Here is a 12,628-nt window from a genome sequence, read left to right as displayed (position 1 = left end):
GTGAGTCTTGGCAAGGTTTGGGGGCGGAGCTAAGCCCCTACAAAGAATCAATCGCACGGCGGGCCCGTCATCAACAGGTTCAGGTTTAAAGTCCTTGAATCCTGTGGCAATACAAAATTCTACAAATGTGCAATCCCAGTGGGGAACAGATAAGCGGGAGGATTGTGAGTGACGGATGTCTATAAGCACTCAGACAACTTACCCAAGGATCCCGCTGGCATGTGCCCCCTATATTTTAACTCTGGAAAATGTGCCCACACTAGGAAACTCGCACTATGAGTCTCATGAATCATTACTAAACAAAGTGACGCACTGGGTAGTAAAGTATTTAGGGAGGAGGCCAGATTTCTGCAACAACATTTTAACTGTAAGGCTGGTCCCATGTGTTGGTTTATCCCCTAAGTCCTTACAAGGGGATTGCGTAATTATAAACTTTAGGAGCCCTTAGATAGATAGTCAATGCCCTGCATCACCACTTTTCAACTATAATGCTACCCGCAGGGTCTATACGAGTACAACATCTATCTAAATTCATTCCTCCTTCACCCAAGCTCTGTCCATCTGACTTGAATTACTCTGGAAAACAGAATTCTAGCCATCTCTGTGTCTCCAAACTGCTTGATACCGCACTGATGCTGTCTAATAGATTTGAGCCCCTGGTTTCTTTAGAGCAGTTAGACTGACAATCAGCAACTGGGTCTCCCTTACAGGGGACTCCGGAGATAAATACATTTCATCAGCCTTTTCTGCAATCTAAGGGAGCCTCTGATATACACAACATACCTTTCGTGACAGTTTCTGGGATTATTTCTTGGAATGTGGCACGATTAAAATAAAAAATGGGAAACCTAGATTGGCTTAAATTAGTGACAGAAAATCTTTGTGTTGCCAAGAGACCAGGCTTATAGAGCCTACATATATTAATGGCTATACCACATATAGTGTCCCGGCAATCAAGACCTCTGTGGGTAGGGCTAAGGGAGGTCTGGTTACTTTTGTATCAGTAATGGCAAAGGGGGTGGATGAGTGTGTTGTGGGTACATCCCCTTTCTTCTTGGCTTTAATATTGAAATTATCTGAGCCATTTGATAAATTGCTGATTTACTATTATAATAATATCTTTGATAATTCGGACACTAGTGTAGTTGGCAACCCGGAGACGACAATACATAAGGCAATGAATACTAGTAAGAAGGACCTAAGAATAATATGGGTCGGTGATTTTAATGCTCACTTGTGTAAACCAGAGTATTTAGACTGTTATGGGATCCTTAATAAATATGATTGTCCCATTCAGCATTTTAAACATTCTCCTTATGGGAATGCTCTTAATCGTGTGATAATAGCTAACTCTCTCTGCTTTTTCCTATACCAGTCTCGGAGGGGGTACCAACGTTTATAAGAGGAGATGCCCACACCATAATTGATTTTATTATTTATTCTAGAGAATTAATCCCCTTTGTCGGGCAGTTTAGGGTGACACTAACCTGTATTAGTGATCACAACCCTCTAACTTTTGAAACAAACTTGGGTTTGAAGAAGGGCTAGAAGGCTAGAGAAACGACATCCAGGTATGAAGTTTTCAGCCCGAAAAGATCTTAAAATTAAATGGGGAATAATAGATAGTAATAGCTTTTTTTAAAGATTTAATGCTGAATAAATGGACAGATGTTATGACAACCTTGAGTGAAGATATGCCTCCCCATGAAATCGTTCAAGCCTTCTCCTCCTTAACAAAGTATATGGCTGAAAAATTGCAGTGTCCTGGCACCAATAAAACAAGAGGCCCTCGATGGTTCAATCATGCATGTACCCTATCTCTAAAAAAAAACAAAAGAAAAAAAAAAAAAACCTAGAGAATAATCAATGCTTCTCCTCCAGATTGACAAGCAATTAAAATTGCAAGAAAGAGGTATAAGGAAGTACTTGCTATTAGGAAGGTGAATTAAGCGAGTCTGCCTGGGAGGAACTGATTAAAGCAAGTAAAAATAAAGACACAATTGCATTTTGGCGAGTGGTTAACTCTCCACTGTTGAACGATAAGCATGAAATGACTATGGATACTGTCATTCCAGCTCAAACTTGGGTGGATTATTTCTCAAACTTTTGCAATGGAGAACCATGCCCCACAAGATGATACGAACTGCCTTACCACAGTAGGCATTGCTTCAACTAGTGCGGCTTTTAGTAATACTATAAGTGTAGCTGATGTAAAACAGGCTATTCAAGACTGTCCTCCTGAGAAAGCACCCGGCCCAGACAAAATTCCTGCTGATTTTATATAAAGCGCTTCCAGGTTTTTGGGGGCCATTGCTCACCAATGTTTTGAGATCTGTTATGACAGGCCCATTAGTTGATACTTGGAGAGAGGCGATTATTGTCCCGATTTTCAAGAAGGGGGATAGGGCAGACCCTTTATCCTATCAACCAATTTATCTGCTGGACAGCTCAGTTAAAATTCTAGGTCGAGTGATTTTAAACAAGCTGGAAAACTGGGCAACTGAATCTGTCAAAAAGGGGTGTGTACATTTAGCATTTATGGACTTGTCTTGTGCTTTCAATACAGTCAATAGAGACAAACTGTGGACGGCTATGTTAAATATGGGGGTGGACAAAGATATAATTGTCCTACTTAGCAGACTCCATGCTTGTACAACGGCTCGAGTTTGCTACTCTCAGGAGGGTGGTTTAACAGTGAAGTTCCCTTCACTAAAGGGGGTTAGACAGGGTTGTGTGCTGGCCCCCTTTCTTTTTCTTCTTTATATAAATGGGCTAGAGAGATCTCTCTGTGAATCGGAAGGATCTGCCAATTATTAAAAACTCCCCAACTCCAGTACTACTGTATGCGGATGACGCTGTACTCCTCAAGGACAGCAAATGTCCTTTAGATTTTATTGAATGCTTTTAAGACCTTCATGGGAAACCTCGGTCTTAAAATTAATAAATCTAAGTCATTTGTGATGAAGACTGGGTCAAAGTTAGCAAAAACAAAAAATAAAATTGTTTTGGACGGGGAAGAAATACTCAAGGTTCCACATTTTACGTACCTGGGAGTTCCCATTGATGTAGATTTTAATTGGAATTTTTTAGTAAATATACGTTCAATACAATTTCGGAAAGCCATAGAAGCAGTTTTTAGATTTTCGAAAAGGTTGCGACACAAACCTGTAAAAGAGATGATGATTGTCTTTTCTAGTAAATGTCTCTCTATCGCGACATTTGGAGCTGGGGTTTGGGGATATGCTGAATGTTCGAGCCTCCAGATTGTAGAAAATAAGTTTTTAAGAAGGCTATTAGCAGTCCCGCAATCAACCTCAGTAACATTCTGGCATGAAGAATTGGGCCGGAGATGCACATCCAGTTCCATAAAGCTTCAACCCATAATATTATGGATAAAAATCTGGTCAAAACCGGAAGCTCATTTATGTAGAAGGGTGATACAGGACTGCCTTTTATTATCACGACCATTGGACATACCTTGGCTTAGAAGATAAGTCCACTCCTCTTCTCTTTCTTTAGGACTAGGGGAGTTCTTTTTTAAGCCGGACCTTTTGACAAAGCGGGATATTAAAAAGGTAAAGGAAATATACTGGCAGAAAATGTATGATTTGAAGCCGATGTCGGATACAGATAGAATTCAGGCGAGGAACCAGATGCAGTAATCTCACCCAATGTTACATTTGACTACTACCAGCCTTGAGCGACATAGGTTCTTACTTACCAGGCTGCGCCTGAATACATTACTACTTGGTAGCATTTCCGACCCGTGGAACCTGGTTCAAGAATCTTCCACCATGCTTTTGTGATGGAAAGACATCCCAAAGCACCCTGCACTTCATACTCTTCTACACTCTTTATGATATCCCAAGAAAAACGTTTTTACGTCCGTTATTTTTATCTAAAAGTATTAGAACAACCCAGCTTGCTTATTTTTATATACATAACTTGGGAAACGTAGACATAATACAGGCTGTGATAAATTTTATATATGCTGCTTTTGGAATTCGAAATATGTGTCAATGTTTTTTTTTTTTTTTTTTTTTAATCCAATGATCATGAAATTTGTATGTTTGTATTTATTACGGTCTATTTTGTACCGAATAAAGTAAATTGATGATGATGATGAATGTACTTATGCATAACCCTTTGAGCTATCATCCTCATGTGAAATGAGGCTTTTTTCCATTCTCTTCATAACAACCTAGCACATAATTGTGCTGCAAGCCCTTGTCCTCTCAAAACCATTGATGCTTTCCTAAGTGTTCCTGAGAAACTGAACCCATCAATCTCACCATTGTTGCAATAGTACTGTTCGATTTAGTTTTGAATCCGATTGTTTTCCTTACATTCCCATATCACAGTATATCCTCTGCTGAGAGGACATTACTCAGCATTGATGTCAGGTGCTCTTTTGTGCTTTTAAGCTTGATCGAACAAGGTAGCTTCTTTCTGCTGGCCAAGAATTTGTGAATTTTGGAGCTAATGATGCTGACTGTGCCTGCTAAGGACACCATACAGGTGCTTTGTGTCATGCATCTTCCATTGCTACGCTCTGCACTGCAAAAGGCATTCTACCGCATTGTTGCCTGATTTGGCCAGGACGTTTGCTAGTACTCAACGTCCCAATGCTGTCTCTTCCTCCTCCCATGTTCATTCTCTGTTGCTCTGTAATTTAATCACAACTGAGATTGCTGTTCATTTTACTCTCAAAGTTGAGGGTGAGGCAAACAGAATATTAGGATGAATGTTACCAAATGGTTACCCCATTACATTGTCTGTATACTATTTCCAGTTATTAACTCCCTCCCAGTGACCCCCTCTCCAACCCTGACAAAAGTAGATGTCAGTTTGCTAATTTTGATAAGTGATCTCAAAAAGTGCTTGTGTGCTGGAAAGCTGTGAATTTAGTTTTTAAAAGCAGTTTCCAGACCCGCTTCTAAATGGGCAGTTTACCTGAATAGTTAGTAATAGAAAAGAGTATGTGGACTGAAAGTAGAAGTCACCATGGAGAACACTATGCACTTTTATCCAGAGTTTCTTGTGCGTGACTTACTAAATGTAAGTGGTATGCAGACATTGAGTGTGGGTGAAGATGTAAGGTACAGGAAGATCATTCCACAATCCTGCCTCATTTTGAAAACACACACTCTGCACAAATGTACCCATTTGTCATATATATATATATATAGTGCAGCTAGAACAGGTACTTTAAATTAGATTTGTTTGGCCAACGTTGTGTGCAGAGAACACTGAAGACACTGAAATGAACTGGAGTATCACATTTAAAGATATTATGTTCTGTGTACATAGCCCTCTCACCTTAATTTTACAAATTAGTAATTTGAAATGATTTTTGTTTGTTACAGACAGATAAAGGATTTGACAAAGCAACATTTGAGAAACAGATGTCGGTGATGAGAGGACAAGTATGTTTGTTTTGAAAGTTCCTATACATTCTGTAACACTGTCTTGTGTATTGCTTCAGGTACCTGCCTTCTGATAGCTTTTCTCAATGATAGGTGATGAATAATGTGAAGTTTTATAATGATGTCACTTCAATTTGCCTGAGTCCAGTTTTTCTCAGATGTGGCAGATACTTAGTAATTTGGCTGCATCTACATTTTGATCAACTTTCTCATCAACAGGATGTTGAAAGCTTTCATTAAAATGTCGTCAGTAGTGACGGACGAATATAGCAATTTTACATGTATTATTCATATCCTACCCACCTGATTTTATGACTTAAAAATTGGCTAATTAGGTTACTAGTTTTTGAGCTCCACTCCTCTTGGAGGCATTCGTTGCCTCTTCTGCAAACCTAGTAAGTAAGGAAGTCACTTGAACTCAGCTGTCTGAAAAAGATTTTCTGTAGGTACAAGACAGTCTACTTCAACTGACTGACACTCAGCTTTCTAAAGGCTGTTTCTTGGATAAGGAATATTAAGTACCTCTTTTCTTTCACCTTGGTATCGGTTTTTCCATTGCAACTGACACTCTTGTTGAAGGAAAAATAGTCCACGATCTTTGAGATGGTGTTAGAAATAGGGTCTCTAGTTTGCACCCTGTTCAAGAAGGAACCCTCACTATAGTAAAGGAGTCACACAGCTAAGATAACCCTTACTCACTCCCTTGGAAGCTTGGCTCAAGCTGGCAGGTTTATCTCCAAGGCAGTGTGTAAAGTATTTGTATGCACAAACAGCACAGTGAAAACACCACAAAAGTACTCCACACAGTTTGGAAAAATAGCAATAATTATCTGTGTAAAACCAGACCAAAGCAACAAAAATCCAACAGACAAAAGTAGAGATGTGAATTTTAAGAGATTAAATCTTAGTAAAGCACTTTAAAACACAATAGCTCCAATTGGGGCTATCCTGGCGTCTTGATTGTCATTCCCAGCAGTCCGACACCACTCACAAGAGTGCAGGCAGGTCACGGTGATGCATGGACTCAAGGTACAGTACCTTGGAAAACGATGAGTAAACCGACATTGCATGTAGTTGGGGGAAGTGAGGCTTCTGGAGACGGTGTGGCGTCGGTCCCTTATTGTTACCGGGGAGGTGAGGTATCTGTTCCTTGCTGCTAAGCAAGGGTGGTGAGGCATCAGCTCCTTACGAGAAAGCGGGGATTAATCCAGCAGGTCAAAATACAAATCGTTGACTTTGCGATGTCACCATCACACCATGGGGCCACAGGTGCTGCGGCGGAGTCGGGTGCCATGGACATTGGCGACACGAGACTCGGGGCTCACGCTGTGGTGGGTTTTCTGAGATGCCGTGTTAGCATCAGGCCTGTGTTGCGGGTCACGGTCATTGCACTCAGCGGAGACCACCGTTCCGGTGCAGTCAGAGTGGCATCAGTTCTGGAGCCGCTCTGGAGACGACGTGCTCAGTTTCTTCTTGGTTGCACCAGAGCCTACTTCTAAGGGCCCAAAACTGGACTTGGCATCACTTGGAAAGTCAGGGCTCTCAGCAATAGAGTCCAGATGCTGGCAGGTGAAGTCTTTGGTAGTCCTGAGACTTCTTAACAGAAGGCAAGCTCAATGCAAGCCCTTGGAGAACCTTGGAAAGCAAGATGTACAAAGCCCAGTCCTTTCACTCCCAGGACAGAAGCAGCAGGCCAACACAACAAAGCAACGGGCAGAGTGGCAGTCCCTCCTACAGCGTCCAGCCCTTCTACCTGGCAGAATGTCCTCAGTCCAGAAGTGTTCCAACTCTGTGGTGTCAGAGGTCTAATACTTATACCCATTTCTGTCTTTGAAGTAGGCAAACTTCATAGAGAAGCCTTTGTAGAGCACACAGCCCTGCCTTTGCCAGCCCTGGCCCCAGACACACTCGAGTGGTTGAAAACTGCTTTGTGTGAGGACAGGTACAACCCCATTCAGGTACAAGTGTCAGCTCCTCCCCTCATTTTAGCTCTGGAAGACCCATCGGCCTGGTGATGGGCCATCAGGATGTGCAGGGCACACCTCAGCTCCCTCTGTGTGACTGTCTAGAGTGAATACACAAACAGCCCAACTGTCATCCTGACCCAGACGTGTACTCAGCAGACAGGCAGAGGCACAGAATGGTTAAGCAAGAAAATGCCCACTTTCTAAAATAGGCATTTTCATTCCTACAATTCAAAAACCCAACTTCACCAAAAGATGTATTTTTAAATTGTGAGTTCAGGGACCATAAACTCCATATCTCTATCTGCTACCAATGGGAAATTACACTTAAAAGATCCCAAGGCAATCCCCGTGTTATCCTATGGGAGAGATCGTCCTTGCAAGAGTAAAAACCCAATTTAGCAGTATTTCACTATCAGGACATGTAAACCACACAAGTACATGTCCTACCTTTTCAGTACACTGCACCCTGCCCCTGGGACTTCCTTGGGCCTACACGAGGGGTGACGTACATGTAGTAAAAAAAGGTTTGGGCCCGGCAAGTGGTTGCACTTGCCAGGTAGACATGGCCGTGTAAAACTGCACCAACAGGCACTGCAATGGCAGGCGTGAGACATGTTTTCAGGGCTACTCATGCGGGTGGCACAATCAGTGCTGCAGGCCCACTAGTGTCTAGACGGGGCCACTCACCTGAAAAGCAGGATATCTGCAGGGGCGATGGTATGCTCCCCCCCCCCCCCCCCCCCCCCGACCTCATTGAACACCTCTCAGCACTTCCTGGTGGACACAGAAACCCCGGCAGATGTCCCAAAAGGAAAAGGGGAGTGGAAGAGAAAGAGACAAAACACTGCCACGTCTTGTCGGTCCAGCCAGGCACACTGTATCTTCGGGGGCAGGTAGTTGTTGACAGGGTGATAGTGCGCTCAACTTCCTTGAAACTGAATCTTTCTTTCTGATATGGGCACTGAAGTGGTAGAAGAACACCGGGATGCTCCAACACTTTTCTTGGATAATAATAACTGTTGGCACAATTACTAACACTGCATTACTAAAAACCCAAACTGAGTACCATAACAATAAGTACTGTGACACTAGGGCTGGCTTCAGAGATTCACTGTTGCACACTACAATTAGAACTGTGGTTGTACTTATCATGCACAAGAAAGACCAACAATGGCATTAATTATATCACATATAACTTTCCTGCATGCACAATCCAAGAAATACAAATTTCCACTCTGGGCTTAAACAGTTAGGGTGGCACAGTTTGATTGTGTGTGTGTGTGTGTGTGTTAGTTGGAGAAAGAAAAGTCACATAAATGCTCTTTTAAAATTGCACTGTCACTATTTGTTATTCTTGAGCTCAAGCAGATTTCCTTAACCACCCTTTAGGCAAGTAACTACAATAATAATGTAGAATGTTCAGAAATGCATTTGTCTCTTCAAGATAAGCAGTCTGCCAAAATACGAGGTCTGAAATACCACTAGCTGTTCTAGGAAAGCGCGGTGCTCAAAGAACAAACTCCCTGGAGGATACTAGTCACTTAGCTGCAGTTTTTTCGGAGTGCCGGAGGAATACCTGGTTTTTAATGTTATTATACAAGACTGTATGGGCAGGAGGCTTCCTTTTCAGAAGTCGCATGTAAGATTTTCTTTTTCCTGCTGTGGGGAGTTATTGGGTTTGGCTTTGTCTGCCTGTGATACCAATAGAAGAGCAAGTTTATTCAAAAGGGCAGAATGCCATCATTCAAACTGTACAATATGCTGTTACAGCCCAGGTAGTGAAAAGACTGCTCTCAGATTTATGAGAGTTTACATGAATCTGAAGCAGTGAAATTTACGTCGGAGGAGGCATTAGCTGTGGGGATTAGTGAAGAACAATGGGCCTACTTTTTCGGGAGTATGGAAAATAGAAAGTAGAATTTTGTTATAAATATAAGTGAATATATGTTACATTTGTTAATGAACTAACTCTACCTCTCTTAGACTAGTTATTACAGTTTGTTAAGGATTCTTGCCAAAGGTGTGGATCATCTTTTGTTGATTTAGAGCACTTTTTATGATGCTGCCTTCGAATACATATGTACTTATTACAGGAATGGCAAGTATTATGTGACAATATTCATATGCTACTGGAACCTCCCACGATGCTGTCTTGCTCAGCTACACATAACCTTTTAAGGGTATTCAGCAGCTTTTGGGTCTTTTTATGTTTCCGCCGAAAAGACTCGTGGCCGAGCGAGGATTAAAGGGTCCTCCTTTGTTAAAAATACATTTTTGAAAGATCTGGCAATCTGGTAATATAGAGGATTATTACAAGTCTATCTGTAGTGACTGTGAACCTAATGATCAATCTGATGATGAATAAACGGGATAAAAAAGATATTCCTTTTGTATCCTTTAACTTTGCTTTCTGTAGCCTGTACATACCTGGAGGGAGTGGTCCTTACTTTAATAATTAACATTCCGATTCCTGGTTTGCACATTGTTTAGTTCAAGGAAAGATGTTTCTGCAATGCCCACTTTTCCTTTCTTTCTTTATTGTTTCTAGTAATGGTCTGCCATATCTTTTGCAAACCGAGATGCCTGGTTGTATACTTACACTAACTTTGAACGGGAAAGAAGTTGTTTTAAGGGTCTCGCCAATAACCGCCTCACTAAAAAATATAATGTTTTTTATTTTTATTTTGTTTATGAATTATTGTCTTTTTAGACTTAAGGTAGTTTGATATTAACCCACCAGGCTTTTTTTGCTCCACAGAGTATTTTCACCTTCTGTAATTCCTCCACATAACCAGTATTTCTACTTGGAGTTGTATTTTGTTCATACTTTAAACCTTTGTTCTTTTGGGTTTAACCAAATCTTAATAGGAGTTATACTTTCCTGCAACAAATCAAGACCTCAGAGTATCAACAGGGGGTTAGAAAACAGACCTTGAACACCATAAAAACAGTAATTGGCCATTGCACAAACATGACACAGTGTTCATACATAACACTGACACATGAATTTACAAATCTTAATACTGCGCATGAGAGAAAAGTAAGCATACAGGAACTTACTCCACACTTTTAGGAGCAAGTCTTATATGCCTTCAAGACAATAAAATTTATTTTCCAGATTTGCCAGTGTCGAATCAGGTGATCATTGCGGTCACTCACCCTGCAGATTTAGCGGACACTCCGTATTACCACGGAATTTCCATGTGGTTAGCCTCCAAGAACAATGAATATTATAGATCCAAGTACCCTGTGAGGAACATAGGTAGCAAAAAAGACTGAGGTTCAACACCCTCAAGGGCCTATTGGCAGAAACACGTGGAGCACTATAGCACCTGCAAACCCCATATCAAAGAAATTGGTTTAGAAAAAACGGCCAGCAACAGTAGTGACATACCTCATGTCGAAAATCCAGATCACAATCAAAGCAATGATCACCTCTGTTCCTTTCCTCTGCTTGCCATTCTGTGAGAGGATATCAAAACATTTTAACAGAGTGGAACCAAATAACATCAAACAGAAAAGTATTGCAAATCATCAAGCATGGATATCCCATCCAGTTAATATTTCCACTTCACATTATTCCACCAAAACGTGTATCGGAACACCAGCTGCCCGCATTGAGAAAGTTGGTTTTATCTGTCCAACATATATGCAGTAAATACAGTTCCTCCTTCACGAAGAGGAAAAGGTATCGTTTTGAGGTATGTTGTTACACAAAAATGGCCTCAAGAAGGAATATCTTCCAATTAAAGAACAAATAAATACAGGCACACAAATTCAGACTGTTGGCCTTGCAACAAATGTATGTGTTGAGGAAACTAAGACTCTGACTCAGCTCTACAAGGTTTGCTTACACACCCACAGGTGTCACAAGTGAAATTAGTTTAGTGCACCAGCAGCTGAATGTATAAAAACAGTAAGTTGTATTTCCACGCTGTACTACTCAATACATAGTTGTTGATGATGTCTAGGTTACCAACAGTCCCTAAACAGGGATTCAGGGGTATTTTGAAAGCCCAGTTTAATTCTTTGACATCCCACACAAGTACTGCTCTAACAAAAGACTGTTTAAAAGTGTTTATTTTAACAGGCTCATACTGTTAAGCACACTCAAAATAACCATGCAGAATATTATTAAAACAGCAGTAAAGCATGTTGCAAACCATACGAACATTTCTACCATAGTGGAAATATCAGGAAACATCCTAAAACATACTTGTATGCCCTATACTGTAAGAGCATGGAGTAACATACTTGCATCTAGAGTTTCTTAGAGAGAATCACCTCATTCCATACCTGTTTACAGTAAGAGGGTGTAGTTATTAGTAGCTGGGGGAGAGTTCCCTCAAAAGGAAAATATGCATCAGCCCCTGCTCCTCTCCTTCCGGACTTCGCTCTGTGTCCACTTTCAGTGCAGAATGGGATGCTGCAGCATCACGGTAGTCTGATAGTCTCGGTCTTTATCTTCTGGCAGTATCTTGTGCGATAATCTGGGATGAGGGACCCCTCTTGACAATTGGTCACCTATTGGGGGCCTTTAGACTGTGGCTGATCTGCTATTGGAATTTCTGACTTACCCTTGGGAATTTCTTACAAAACCTGTATACTTCAAAATGCTAGTCCTAAACTCATTCTTATAAACACATAAGCTAAAAACATGTCAGTTCAGACTACATTGTTAATTTTATTATCTGGCCTTGAAATAGAGCGATAATCAATATAGATCTATAGATAATCAATTGTAATTGCATGAATGACTTGACACTGACAGTTTCTTTGAAAAATAAGGATGGACAGCATCTCAGCATCTATGGCAAAGGCAACCATTCCAATTAGTTGTCGAAAATAGAGAAAAGGGAGTCTTGGCCTGCTCTAGTTGGAGTCCAGTCTTAAGGGCTTTGCATCACTGCAGTTAATGAAAGGAGAGCGCCTGTGTTTGATGGATTTTTAAGATGCTTAGTTTCATATCCCAGTAACATAAATATACAGAAGTCACTTTAGATTCAGTGTCTGGAAAGAACATTACCAGTGTAGAGTACTTCCTTTTGGACCAAAACCAGCACTGAGAACATTTTCCAAATGCATGACGGTAGTTGCGGCTTTTCTCTGGAAGAGGAAAATCTACATTTGCTGTTACCTCAACATTTAGCTCGTAAAAGCAAGTTCACTGGAGGTAGTTAGTGGTGACTACAACTTCACCATTCTCTTATTTCACCACCTCGGGCTACATGTAAA

The 12,628-nt window shown here is 41.0% G+C and overlaps 1 protein-coding gene across 2 annotated transcripts in view; it reads left to right on the top strand.

Annotated features, from left to right (window-relative positions):
- The window catches only part of PI4K2B (phosphatidylinositol 4-kinase type 2 beta), a 183,727-nt gene that overhangs the window by 162,126 nt on the left and 8,973 nt on the right, over positions 1 to 12,628 (top strand). Inside the window, exon 9 of one of the 2 annotated variants that reach the window (XM_069202160.1) lies at positions 5,367 to 5,426. The exons of the other annotated variant lie outside the window; for it this stretch is intronic. Coding sequence (XP_069058261.1) covers positions 5,367 to 5,426 — 60 coding nt within the window. The remainder of the gene's footprint in view (positions 1 to 5,366; positions 5,427 to 12,628) is intronic. 2 annotated transcript variants of the gene reach the window in all.

This window comes from Pleurodeles waltl, chromosome 1_2 (assembly GCF_031143425.1).
Source record: "Pleurodeles waltl isolate 20211129_DDA chromosome 1_2, aPleWal1.hap1.20221129, whole genome shotgun sequence".
Classification (NCBI taxonomy): Eukaryota; Metazoa; Chordata; class Amphibia; order Caudata; family Salamandridae; genus Pleurodeles; species Pleurodeles waltl.
Note: the sequence above shows the minus strand (reverse complement) of the source record. Positions and strands in the feature narration are given on the sequence as shown.